The sequence below is a fragment of the Labrus bergylta genome, chromosome 24 (genome assembly GCF_963930695.1).
Source record: "Labrus bergylta chromosome 24, fLabBer1.1, whole genome shotgun sequence".
NCBI lineage: Eukaryota > Metazoa > Chordata > Actinopteri > Labriformes > Labridae > Labrus > Labrus bergylta.
The window spans coordinates 8,744,454-8,758,863 of NC_089218.1; the positions used below are offsets into that span (position 1 = coordinate 8,744,454).

The window sequence follows — 14,410 nt, forward strand, 5'->3', positions numbered from 1 at the left end:
AAGTGGCTTCATGGCTCACATTACACGAGTTGCCCCAAGAGTCACTTCCCTACCTACACAGCAAACAACGGCAACAAACAAAGAACGAAAGTAGAAAAACAAAACGCACACTCTTGAAAAAGTCTTAATGCTGCTCTATAACACCTTATATTGAAACGATGCTGCCCCTTGCCAACATGTTTGCTCTATCAGGTGAGGTTATGGCAATGTCTCAAAAACAATCTGATCAATAAAAGAGCTTAAGAAATACAACAGCGTGTCAACAGCTCATTGACTTGGGCCCAGAAATGTGTCCAAAATGTTCTTCTTTTGCCCTTTCCTTCACCAATTGTGTTCTTGCATTCAACCTCTGTATGTTTGACAAGATGGAGACCACCAACACAAGTTTTGTTCTGCTAAGAATCAACACTGACTACAACAACTAAGCATGTTTCATGCTCATTACATTTCCCTCCAAAATGTCTCAAACCATAAGCTCAAGAAGTCCATAAAAAGCCAAATATTCACAATACCCAATATGTTTAGAGGGAAGCTTCAATAAAAGGGTAAATGTTTGTAGTCTGGTCTTCCTGTTTATGCCAGGTGCATTTTGAGATGTCACATCTGGAACAAAGGCCAAAACAGTCATAACCACACTCATACATACATCAACACAAACTTCCCCACTTCCAGCTTCATTCACATGTGCATGGTGAACAAGCCTCCTCTGATGTGAAACGCCACATGTGGTTCCATTTATAGCTCAGTAAGAGGCAAGTCTTTCTGCATGAATGGGACGAATGGTTTAAAAACACAAAGAGGGGCATGCTGGATAAAGATGTATGGTGTCATTTTGCATATTGATGTCGCTTGAGAAAAATCCTGTAGGCTTTTAATTCCATTATTCAAGGTGATGTATTAAACTTGTCTCAAGGGAAAAGTACAAGTTCTGACTCTAATTTAGGCATTTTAGTGTAGAATCTTTAACAGAAAGTCAACATGTGACGGAAAGAGCGGAAATACCACATGAAAAAGGGGTCAATGTTTACCGGAAAGAGTGTCTACCTAGCTGATGGAAGGGAGGCTGAATAGAGGGAGTGAATGAGGTGTCCAGACAAGTAAGAAGACAAAGAGCACCAAAACCAACCGAACGCCGGATGACATGACTCAATGAAGTCAAGCATGAGGAACAGGCCACACAGAAACTAACAGACTAGCAGGAAAGAGAGAGAAGTCCTGTAGTCCCCCCCCCCCAAGATGAAAATGCAGAGCCACACCTGCTTTCAATTTCCACCAAATCGAAATTCTGCCGGGAACAATGGGCGCCTTTGTGTGACAGAGAGGGAGGGAGAACGAGAATGAGAAACCCCCCCCCCAAAAAAATAAAAGGGAAATGCAATACAGGATATTTGTAAGTGTGTTAGTGAAGTAGCGTCCCGGTTTAGAGAACAATTTTGAAAAAACATGAAAATTTAAAATAATATTAAAACCAAAATAGATGCCAGTGCAACATGGGCAAAAAAAAGCATATTGATTTAGTATTACAACTTAGAAGTCGAGATATTTCAGTCAATTGTAATGAGAAAAATGGTGGATCCTACATTTCCCATAATGCAGTCAAATAGTATGTTTTCATTTGACCCTTGATATGATGATACATACATATTTGTAAGACTGCATCACCTTGAGTAAAGCCTGCTCTCATTGGCAGTCACCATTCTTGAGCTCTCTCCAAATCTGTGATCTCAATGCACTGGCGGCATATTAAAAGACTCAAATTAGCAGGGAGGCTAACATCAATCTCTAAGACAATTTAGTTGAAACTAATTCTTCCAAATAACAAGGTTTATTCATACACCCAGGTTGACAGAGGTGCCGTACCATTCCCATACAATTATAATAACATCTTTACAGTATATGGGAAAAGAACAGAGGGGGAAGAAAAACCTCTAATCAGGATAGTCATTATTCTGTTTATAACCCCTGAGGGGCATCCTTTGCTGGGATTATGGGAACATCAGTGATTGGCAGCGTGGAATTACCCATAATCATAGAAAATCATGTCGAGCAGGCTGTTGATGTGCAATTTAAAGGCCAATTTTGAAGTCTTTAATTCGTCAAAGTGTAGAATAAAACAGGTGAAAACAAACTAAGCCCATTTGGTCACCTGGGATTCTTGTGGATGAAACCAGAACATGAACACAGGGACACTGACTGAGCAAATATTCCTTGCACAATAACCAATCATAAAACATGCATGTGCACCACATACAGATATAATTGTCAGCGCTGAAAGTGATGAAAAATATACATAATTTTATAAATATATTTTTGCCACCTTCTACGCAAATTTTCATAGATGTTGTTGTTCCATTAGAGACACAACTTGTAATTCTCAAGATTTCAAAAAAGCCACAACTTACCAATTTACTGGTCATATTTTGGTTGAAAATATCTAAGATGTGTGATGTAGCTCCAGCTTGAAGCTAGCGTGACGCTTATCAGTTAAGAAACACATCTAGTCGCAAGGAGATTCGTTTGGGATTGCAAACATAGAGAACTGTAAACACCAAAAGAGGTGTCCTGTCATAGAGAAGTCATCATTTTTTACCATTTTAAAGCACTGATACCACATTTTTTCTTCCCCTGTCTATGTCTACGCATCATGGGAGTGTGAAGTGTACAAGACCATAGATAGGAGTTCAGCATGATATATTTATGGCTTTATATACAGCCGATCCCAGTGGACTGACACTGTGGGCCGGTTGCCAGATTGTAGTAGATCGCTCCTTGAAGCCGAGAAACTGTGTCTATCTTTGACTTCCTCCATGCGAATGTGTGCATGTGATGTTATATGCATGCATCACATATACCTCCATACATTTGTGTGTGCAAATGAGGGTGCAGCTGTAACGCTGTTTGCGTAAGTGTGTGATATGATCAATACCAGGTGCAGACAGAGACACAAAGATCAATGAGCTGCGATCATGAAGTCTAGGCCGCTTATGATCATTAGCCAGCTGCTAATGAACTCAGAATGCCATGTTTGCTAATTAGCGCTCCTCTCCATGAGTCCATGTCAGGGGAAAAATCTCACATAGAGCAAGACAACAAAAGTGAAGTTGCTTTGAAAGGTAGAATGTAAGCATATCTTGGCTCCCTGGTGTTAACAGTGCCACAGCTTTATCTGTGCAGGTGTGTGACCTGTGCATCATCTGATTCTGACAACTTGCAGCATCTTGCCAAAACTACTTATACTCATATCGTGAAATATGGGCTTTTCTTTTTGATGCTCCTAACCTGAGAAACTCCTTGCCCATGGACGTAGACCTGTTCTGGGTATTTTTTGAGTCAGAACTCGGCATATTTAAAAATAGGCCTATAAATTGCTTTTCCAGTGTAAATATCTGATCCAAAAAAAAGATAGATTTTCTGCAGAATAGGATATAATATTGAAGTATTTCAACTGTTTATATATCCACATTTCCAATGAAATGAAGATAAATGCTAATTTTCTCCATTGAACTTTATGGGCATGGATCTAGGCGCAGGAATGAGATGCAGGGGCAGTTAGTGCATGCAGTGCCCAGGGGAAGAAAGCTGAAGCTTGGTGGATGGGCCTCTGCTTGCTGCTGGTGGCATGGGAGGCCTGCAGGGAGGCTTCTGGTCACATCGCATATAAATCACCTGGTCACAGATACACAGAACATTGTTTAGCCAGAGTGACAGCTACACTCTCTCTGAGGACAACCCTGACTCTCAAAGATATCCAATGCCACCCGCCATGTACGCACAAATGCAGCGGTTCGAAAAAACGAGAGCATGGAGGAATCTCAGGTGGGGGCTGGAGGGGTCACTGGTTGCCGATATGGCAGCTGAGCAGCGCATTAGGTGGACAACATCATCAAAACCAAAAAATTGTACCATACTGTACTTCTTGCTTGAAAAACATCTGTTTTTAAAATAAACCAACATTATTCTGGAAAAGGATACAAAATGAAGCAATACGATTCGGACAGCGCTTACAGCAAAGGGTCACAACCCCAACACAACAGACGCTGATGAAGCCACATGAGAGCACTTGACCCTCATAGTGTCCAGCGTTATAAAAAAGTAATTAATGAGGATTTCGACTCATACAAGAGGATTATCACTCCGTTTATAAAATATATGTTTTATTCTGTGATCAAAATTTTTCCCAATGAAACGGAAAAAAAGGCTTTTTGTCTGACAAATTAAACAATTGATGTTTAATTCAAGAAAACTTACATATCCTTTTAACACTTTGAAATCAAACTGCTCAAATGAACAGTACTAAATGCAGTTATTCCTAAAGAATTAGTCCATGTCCTTCAAACTAAAACTGACGAAGATGATTCTGACTCAGCCGCCAGGCCCACACATCCAGACTCTGAGACAGATTCATTCCCCGTGAATCTCCTCACTCAACGCAAGCTAATAACCAGGCAGGGCTAGCAGAAACACTCTTATTAGAAAGGGGAAAATGACATTCCTGATACACACCAGGCAACAAATGTACATACACACAGTCATACAGAGGTGACACACGAGGAGGAGGCGTGGCGGGCAGTAACGGTCCAATCAAAGCCTGATTGATTTTCAGAGCTCTCAGGGGATTCTGTTCAGTCAATAAGAGGTTCTGTTAGACAACTCAAGACATGATGGATCTACCATACATCTTGACTTGCAGTGTTACAGCTGCCTTGGACTGGACTTAAGCACAGGATAGGAGTTTTCAAGAAGCTGACTATGTCAATGTAATTTCTATTGTTATTGTCATGTAACGTCTTATCATTAAATCAAACTTCAGGTGGTCTAAAAGTTAAGTCTTTGAATCTACCTACCATGAGTTTAGAAAAGGCACTACAATAAAATGCATGCACGATTTGAAATGATTATGTTACTACATATGTACTTGTACTGTGCTCAAGTTGCTACTCTCCAGTAAAAAGATAGAACTAATTAATGTAGAGGGGCCATTGACTGTGCTTCAGAATAATCTTACAGGATTTTTTTTCACAAATATCCTAAATAGTGATGTCATAGTGTTTTGATATTAGTGTTTTTTTATTTCTAGCAGAGCGCTTTAGCATATCGTGAAGTCGTAACTGAAAAGTCAGGCTGAAATAAGTAACCGGACAGTGCTGTTGAAACAAGCCTGCATTTGTGGCTGTTTCTGTCTTCATGTCAAATCTAATATTCTCTCCCCGTGTGTATGTGGTGTTTAATTATTAATAGCATGTATTTGAGGAGCTTTCTTCGAACCCGCCTCATGCACGTCACTCAGCCTCTACTCCTTTTCCGTCCCTCTCTTGCTGATGTCACACCTCACAATGCTCATCTGCTTTCCCTCCACTTGACTTTTTGTCATCGATTTTAAAGGGCGATAACGTTAGATTCAAAGCCTTGCATCTGGACTACTCAATGTCTTGCTTTGCATATGAAACGCGTGGGTGCTTTTCCTCCATCCCTGCCTCTTTCCCCTCGCATCTAAATGGCTCTCTCCTCCACTGCAAGCTACAGAAAAGTAGGGCAGATGCCTCATTTAACACTTGGGTGCAATCATTACACACTGTATACATTATACAACCAAAAAAAAGCAATAAATTCACCTACTTCTCCAATAAAAATGGTGTAACACTGTAGCAGGGGGCATTTAAAGGCAGGTAATGTGGGAGGATGCAATATGTTCACATCATGTTCACTCGAATGTCTGTTTATGTGACTGTGGAGCCATTAAAAAGACAGATTTTGAATATGGTGTGTACAGAAAGAAGGTTTTCTCAAACAAAGAATGCATGTTGAGTTATAACCATGAATGTATGCTCTTCTGCAAGACAGTACATCCTTTTATGTCCTTTCTCATCCAGGTATATCCTCAGCGTACTCTCATGCATGCCAATGGTTTTTTGTATCTTGACTTTTTCTTTCACTTTTAAAACCAAGATGCTGGGTTTAAAGCCCCCCCCCCTTTAGGTTCCTGACACACTCACTCAGTCCCAGATAGGAGGAGAAGTGAGCAGCAGCAGATTAAATTATACAGGAGAAACCAGAAATAGCCCTAGTGCTGAGGCCACGTGGACTCGACGCAAGAACACGGCCATGCAAGTCGCCGCGGAGAAGTCAAGTAGATTAGAACTGCCCGAATCAGGACATAGACTATTGTAGAACTGCCAGAAGGAATCATCTGAACTTGACCTTTCACGACCAAAGGATGGAGGATGTTACTGTACTGTCTCTATGTTTGGTACGATCGGCATCGCGGCTGTGAAAGCATTGTATGTTCTGAACCAAGCCTCCTTCAAAAATATTTCCCCAACTTTAGATGAATGTTATCTTTAAAAAAAAACATGCAAGACTCTAAGGCAACAGTGCTGCTTCTGTGTTCTTATTTCAAAAGGAACCTTTGACTATGAACTGTTCACCTCTTTACACTTCACACATAAGCATAACCGCCCACTTGACAACACCATGCAAGGTCATGGAAAACATTTGAGAGCACAAAAAAGCCATTTGGTGGGACATAAATGACACATATTGGTTAGGTGCACCTCCAACTACATCTTATTCATCTCCTGATTTAAAAAAAAATGAAATTTGCCACCATATTCTGGATATCTAGATGCCTCTGCATGATGATGTTGACCCTTTTGCCAAAATCTGCATCCCCCATTTGTAGTTTTATTCTTACCCAGAACATGCAGGACAGGCAAACCCAGGTCCTGGCCCTCCCTGCCAGAGCTGAGGGCAGAGACACGGAGGGCATCTTGAAAAAAGAAAGGTGCCACTAAAGGGCTCTCCAGAATCAAGAAAGAAATCCACGGTACTCCAAGATATTCCCAGAGGTTCTACCCAGGCTTTGGCGATGCAGATCCATGCCAGACGTGCGAGGTGCACAGAGGGTGGGGAAGTGACTGCTGCTCTCGCTCTCTTTTTCTGATGGCCTCAGTCAGTCTCTTGCATCTAGCTCCCTCCCTCCCAGTCTTGGTCCTTCTCTCTCTCTCTCTCTTATTCTTGTTTGCCCACTCACTTCTGCCCTCACTCTTGAAGTGTGGTAACTTTATTCCATGGAATAAAAAGGGGAGGGAGGTGAGTCCTGGCCCTTATTCTATCCCAAAACTCCCCTTTCCTCAGATGATTCCTGTTTGCCCCTCCTTTCTCTTTCCCCCCCTGTTTTCCACATATACACGCTCTATTCATTGACCACCCTCCACCCCCATGCCTTCCTTGCATTGCATACCTCACCTCTCCTTTTTTTTTTACTCTAACTCTCCTCTGCAAGCATGCTCGCTCATGTCTGTGCTAATGTCACTTCAATTTTTCATTGGCAACCCCTTTTCCTGTTTCCAAATCTGCTCCTTCAAAAATATCTGCCAGCAGCTGTGACGCAGACGAGTGGCCGGACAAAACAGTGCAGAAGTCAGTGGCATGATATGCAAAAAAGGCTGAGCTCATCACCATGACATACAGTTAGAATAGCAACAACTTTCATTAAGATGAACTTTTATGGTATTAGTTCCTGATGTAAGGTCTCAACCCAGCACTTTTTTCAAATCTCCCTATATATTCATATATTCACTTTATGTGCGTTTGGGATCTCCCCATGTCCTGTGTTTTCTTGTACCGGTCCATTGACATGCATGTATGCAAAAACATGTGTGAGGGATCGCTGCATCCATGTGTACATCCATATAAAGAACAGCACTGAATCAACATTATATCAGCGGTGCGGGCACATTACATCACTCCACAGTCAGATCCATAAAGGGCTAAGAGCCAATTCATTTTGAGAAAACACCCTCTATTGATCCCTACTGCACTCTATCACTTTCCAGTGTAACAGTTACCTCAATCCATAGGCTAACCTGACACATAATCTGTGTGGCTTTGTGTGTGCGTCTTCTCTCTGTACTCTATTAACAATGTTTCAGCAAAGAGCACAGTGTGGACATATTTTGGGGGAAATGCCATATGGGTGTTCACTCCACTGCTGCTTGTTTCAATGAATTGGGTGCCTTTGCTTTATAGACATGAGAGCCACTTTTTCTCTGCAGCCAACTGGTCTAAACTGGGTTGCTAGCAGCCTCTAGTGGCCTCCAACCAATCTCTGCAGATGTTTAACACTAAACATTGCTTTTCAGAATTACACATATAAAGATTGTGCATGATTTTAACGCTGTTTTGTTCTGTTTGGGCGCAGCCAAACTACCCATTTAAACTATGGTTTGCCACCTGCAAAAAAGCATCGATTTTGGGGACCGCTATTGGGAGTGGTGTATTTTCTTAGTACAACATTTTTGCACAGTGAGGTCAGGTTCGTATTCCCTTATTCCCAATGCAACATGCCGGAGCTCAGTGAGAACACACACAAGCAGGGATGCAGGCAGGCAGGAAGGCACAAGAACACACACACATTTATTCCCACTGAAATGGGCTCACAGAGAAAGGAATTTAAGCCATTGTTGGATGGTAAAAACCTCAATAAAATGTCATCTGCAGCCTGAAGTAGAAATCTAAAGGTCGAAGGGACTGTGATATATACATGTTTATAGACTAACAAATGCACAGTGAGAGTGGTATTTGAGCAAAAAAAAAAAAAAACTGAAAGAATTCAAACACACCCAAAACAAGATGTTCAAATATTTTGGTTGTGCTAGAAATTCTGCGAGACGAGAAGAGAAAAAAAAAATTCCACATTTACTCTGCAGCTTCCTTCGTCAGTCGCTGGAGAATCCATCACATTAAAGCTTTAATGCTAGAATAACAAAGCATCCATCATGTTGAATGCCGGCCCAGAAAACTGTGAGCCATTCAGGGCAAGAGCACTGCCATTCTCTGGGCACGGCACCCCGGTGTGAAAGGTAAGTTTGGAGCAAGTCAAGTCAAGTTTGCTGAAATGTGCAGTTTAAATGAACTTGACTTGATTGAAGTTCAGAGCATGTGATGAATACAACGTGCAATGAATGATGTTTTTCCTCAGATGCTGGAGAGGCAATCTAAAAAGAGAGAGAACAAGGAGCCATTCACTGGACAGGTTTCCCATCACCCTCTTCTCCTCTCTTGTCTGCAGTACTGCCTGACGTGAATTTACTGCCCGGGGGACATTAGTTAAATGAATAGGGAGGCAAGTAAATACAAAGTACAGAGGAGGGGAGACAACAGGAGAGGTGAGGAAAACAAGGGAAAGAAAGGGAGACCTAAAAGGTCGAGGGAAAGACAAAGAACGTGAAGAAAGAATTTAAGTAAAATAGAGTTAAGCAGAGGGACGAAGAGAAGAGGTGAGATAAGGAGATTATAAGAAAAAGAATAATTGAGGGTAAGAAAGGGAAATAGAGAGGAGACAAGAGAAGAGAGGGGGTTAAAGGGCACACGAGGGGGGGAAGGAGACAAGGGAAGAGAAAATACAAGGTGAGGAAAGGAGGAAAAGAAGACAAGAAGAGTCGATGGACTTGAAGGACAGGAACAGTGGGTGGAAAAAAGATGGGAGTACAGAAATAAAAAAGAATGGGAGACAAGATGAGATTACAGTAAATAAAAGGATATACAAGCATGGGATAAAAGAGAAGGAAGACCGCAAGAGGAGGAGAGAGGAGATTAAAGAATAGAAGCCACAATGAGAGGAGAGGAGAGGAGAGGAGAGGAGACAGATGAAATTAAATGAAATAAAAAAAATGGAGACATAAGAGAAAAGAAAACCTTCTATGAGAAGAGGAGGCGCAGGGCAAGGAGATACCAAAAGACAAGAAAATGAGATGGACTTAAGGATAGACAAAGGGAAATAAAGGGGAAGAAACATACATAAAAGAAAAGACAGGGAGGATAGAGAATGTGTGCTGTTTGGAAAGAGAAAATGAAATGAAAAATAAATTAAAAAAAGAACACAATGGAGAGAAGAGGAAAAAGAAACAAAGTGAGGCACACAGAAAGGAGACAATGCAAGACATGAATGACACAGAAGGAAAAGGAAAGGTAGGAATAAGGGACAAGGAAGAAGGAGAGAGGAGAAGGGGACACATACATGTACAGATCAAGTCAAGCTCAGTAAATGAAACAGAAGAGCAAGAGGGGAGGAGATGAAAAGACAAGAGGCACAAGTGAAAAAATAAATGCTAGGATGAAAGGCAATCAAATAAAAGACAAAAAAAGGAAAGGAGATGAAAAGAAGACAGGACACAAGCAAAAGGAAAAAAAAAAACATTGGATATGGGAAGAGGATGTAAGGATGAGAGGGAATAAGGGAGAGAGAAGGAGGATAACCCCTCCATTGTAGTGTCTCCATAGTAACACACATGGAAAAAAAAACCTTAACACATCATTCCCCTACCTTTCTATCTTTTTTTTTCTACGTCGTTCTGACAAAACTGCAGCACATTCACATTCAAACACGCACATGCCAACGGTATTCTGCACCCCATCTCCCATTGTAACCTGGCTCCATCATGTGGGGACCGTGTGAGCCGCGTTGCCATGGAAACTGAACACCTCACAGCAGTCCTCGGAGGGAAGACACGGAGCCTTACCTCTCCACTTTCACCTCCCAGTCAGCCACGTGACCAGCTCAAGTGCTGCAGCTGGAGCCACAGAGCAGCAACAGACTGAATGGATGTCATGTGCACTGCAAGAAGTGCCCTAAAAACCTGTTCTAAGGCAACAAAAAAAAAAACATGTATATTTTTATCCTATGAAATACATGAGGCCAGTGAAGCGCTCTCTTGTCGATTACGTCCAGCTTAATGTATAAAAACCATCCACAAACATGATCAGTCAATTGCTGTTGCAATAATTTGCCAACAGCAATACCTTACGTCTGATTCATCTGTGATAGAAATAAAAGCAAAAGTTGATGGTACAATCGAGAAACCCATAACTATATAACAAGACGAGTTATTGACTTTTTGAGGACGAAATGTGCTTTTACTATATTGAGGGAAAGTTCAATTTTTAAAGCATTTTCTGGTAGTTCGTTATTGGTGATAACCATCCTTTTTGAGTCTTAAAACAAAAAAGAATATCAGAAACTTTAAGAAAATACCACATTTAAGTGTGTATTATTCCATAAATTTGAGCTATTATCCTCAAACAAGAAAGAGCAGAGCAGGTTCAAACACGGAAGTCAGCAACTTTTAGATTTGATTTCAAAATGACCTAAAACAAGTAAGATTCCAAATAGTCTGACGAAGACTTTTATGACTCAAAACTTGTAGTGAGCAACTACAGTTGATCCATGGGGGTTTTTGGAATGTAACTAAAGAAGTATGAAAATGAAGACCATAGCTGAGGGTACAATATCCATATCTTAAGGTTACATCCCTTGGGGCCAGCATCTGTCCCATTACAGTGTGTCTACAAGAGTTGCCGTCATGGCGAGAAATTTTTCCAAAAATGGTGCAAAACCAATTACCACGCTGATGTATAGATTGGTTTTTGTGTACTAGAGTAACAAAGAGTGTGAAAATTTGGAGGAAAAAAAAAGGAAGCCCTCTTTGTAGAATGAAAAAAAAAAAAAAAGGCCACTGCTGACAGGACAAGGTAAGCAAAAGCTGTGCTGTGACTGAATGAACATAATGGGTTGGGGCTTCATTGTACAGGGTCGAGGAGATTTATAATGAGTGTGTGTGTGTGTGTCTGCAAAGGCTGTAACAAGCTCCACACACATTTACACACACGCACATACAAGCGAGTGCGACAAGGGGAGTGTGGTGGAATTGAGAGCGGGTGTAGAGATAAGGAGCTGCGGCAATGAGGTGGGGGGGTTGCTTCTGGTGCTGGTGGGAGGGTGTTGGGGGCTTGAAAAGATGGGCGGCTGCAGCACTGCATGCTACGGCGTCACCACCAGCAAACCCCCCCCCCCCCCCCCCCCCATCATCACCGGACTTTATAACACCAATGCTGCCCAAACCGTTGTTATACACAACGCAAAAGGGGTCCTAATCAAGGGAGAGTTACATCACTGCAACACTCAAGTTTCAAACCTTTTGATAGATAGTAGTATGAAGGGGTTGAAGCGTTTAATTATGTAAATCAACCAACAATTAGGATGAAAAATTAGGATGTGAGGGTAAAACAGAGTCCCAAAAGGTGTCTACTTTAAGCCAATATTGGGGAGCGATTATATTTAAAAACTGCTGAGGGTGCATTGAGCTGATATGGTCAGTGTTTCTGCCTTAGGACAACTGCAATGGGAAAAGGTCTCTCTTTGCTCTATAGAGATGCTGGTGGCGTTTAAAAAAGGCAGGGGACAGAAGAAAAAAAAAATCACCTCCAAAACTGTTCCCACCCATCACCATTCAGCAGAGGATCACCTCAGGCACTGTTTGGGGTGTCCTTACATGTGTGTAAGTGTATGTGTGAGAGGAAATAGTGCCATTAAGACATACTAGAGTTGTTACACATGATTGATTATCTGCCAGAGTAGATCAAACATGCAAAGATTGCCATTCCAGTTTTGCTAATAACATTGGCTTTAGGGAAACAGACAAAGAAGCAGATCATGCATTCAGCAGATACCATTCGTTTTGGCTTTTCTTGCTTCTACACATGTGCCATAGAATAGAAATATGGCGCAGCGATGAAAGATCCACAAACCCTTTTTAAAAAAAAACGAGCAAATACAGCATGTGAGGTATGGCAAGAGATTAATGGGGAGAATCAACGGCTCTTTCTTGGGACTATGCAAAATCCCAGTAATGGTGCATTAGAATTCTGCAGTTTTGAAAGCAAGGTGACCCTACGTATCAGAAGAAACTACCATTTGTTTCAGGTGGCTGCTGCAAGTGCAAGCTTTTTGGCATACACAAAATTCCATGTCTATCTAGAACAGCTGCTGGAGACCACTTGGAGATGTAACACTGACCTTGAATCAGCACTTAGAGGGACACCGACCAGTCTTCCAGGGTCTGTGGTCCATGACTAGTTGCCAAGCTGTTTTTTTACAGCTACGTCATTTGGTAGTTAAGGTAAAGCGGGCTAAATGCTTGGAATTGTTGGGTGGTACGATCTGGGACAAGGCCAATCCTGATGTATTTTACAAGTAGGAAGAGAATTCCAGATGTAGGTTTCGGTAATTATTGCAGAGAAAAAGCATCCTGCGTGATTTTGATTGTGAAATGAAAGATGGCATGTGCAGGAACTGTCCTCAAAGTCCATTGAATTCCTTCTCGGTCTACCATTCCCAGCAAACCCCCATCCACCCCTTGACGTGAAGTCTTACCTTGTCTCGTTTGGCCCCCCGCAGAGGAAAGAAGCAGGCAAAGAGGAACTTGCCCCAGCTGATGACGGCAGCCAGGCACCAGTTGAGGCGAGCCATGCCTGTGTCTATCCCGTTTTGTCTGCCAGCCTCTTATCTCCGGGATAAGATCCTGCTCTCCTAAAAAGGAATGATCACCAGCGTAAAAAAAAAAGACCCGGCGAAGCAGGAGATCCTCTTTCCCAAGTCCGTGGAACAGAAATGAATAAAATCTTCCTTCAAGTCAGAGAACTGGGGATTCAATTTTCCTTTCAGGGTTTTTCTGGCAATTTTGGCTACCTGTCTGGGTATGTGTCTGCAATTCCAATTTGAGGGGGAACAAGGGGGGCCACTGTGAAGCTACTGGCGTCCCACAAACTAGACTAGACCCTCGGATGGTCTGGAGGGACCTAAAGCATCAAGAGCCTAAAACTGCCTTTCTGTTTTTCCATCCATCTGTCTTTCCCTCTCTTTCGTCTCTTCCACTGTCACAGCCCGTCTCGATGAGTCAGTCTTCAAAGTGTGATGAGCATCGTCGGCTGCATAATGCGAAGAGCCTGTCGCTGATCGACGACACTGTTACCTATACACACACGCACACTGCCATGTCCACTCTCACTGTCTCTCACACACACACACACATTCAAGCACACGTAACGCTCCCCTGCAAAAATCGCTGTCCTGTCACATACATCCACAAGCAGAAGAGACCCCCCTTCCAGTCACACGGCTCTCCTCCAAGCTCAGGATCCCCGGTGCTTCACGCTCATACACTCCGCTTACACACACTCCTCTCTCTCGCTCTCTCTCTCTCTCTCTCTGTCTCTCTCACACTCTTTGCTGCTCTCTCACACATACACACATGCACTGATGCTGCAGCACTTACTCAGCCAGCGCGGGAGGAGGGGAGCAGAAGAGTGAGGAGGGGGGGGGGAGAAAAGGAGAACTGACTGGGAACAGAACGGTTGAGAGAGAGAGAGAGAGAGAGAGAAAAGATGGAAAACAGAAGGGTTTTTTTTTGTTGAGAATTACATATTGAGTGTATTTGTCCAGTGTTTATATTTCAGAGTTGGAGCCCAGCGACGCTGAGGAGAAGACGATGGTGTGCGTGTGAGCGAAAGAAGTGCGCATCAAGTAGTGATCACTGGGAGAGGTGCAGAAGCAACAGAATGAACTGAAAGCCTG

The 14,410-nt window shown here is 42.4% G+C and overlaps 1 protein-coding gene across 9 annotated transcripts in view; it reads right to left on the reverse strand.

The window, feature by feature from the left end:
• Positions 1–14,066, reverse strand: part of tns1a (tensin 1a) — an 84,234-nt gene extending 70,168 nt beyond the window's left edge. For 7 of the 9 annotated variants that reach the window (XM_065951768.1, XM_065951773.1, XM_065951771.1 and 4 more), the window contains exon 1: positions 13,211–14,066. In XM_065951768.1, the coding sequence (XP_065807840.1) occupies positions 13,211–13,306 (96 nt within the window). In that variant the 5' untranslated portion in view covers positions 13,307–14,066. Of the gene's footprint in view, positions 1–6,691; positions 6,898–13,210 lie in introns of those variants that run through there. The other 2 variants (XM_020642217.3, XM_065951766.1) reach the window with 2 other exon arrangements.
• Positions 14,067–14,410: the final 344 nt, after the last annotated feature.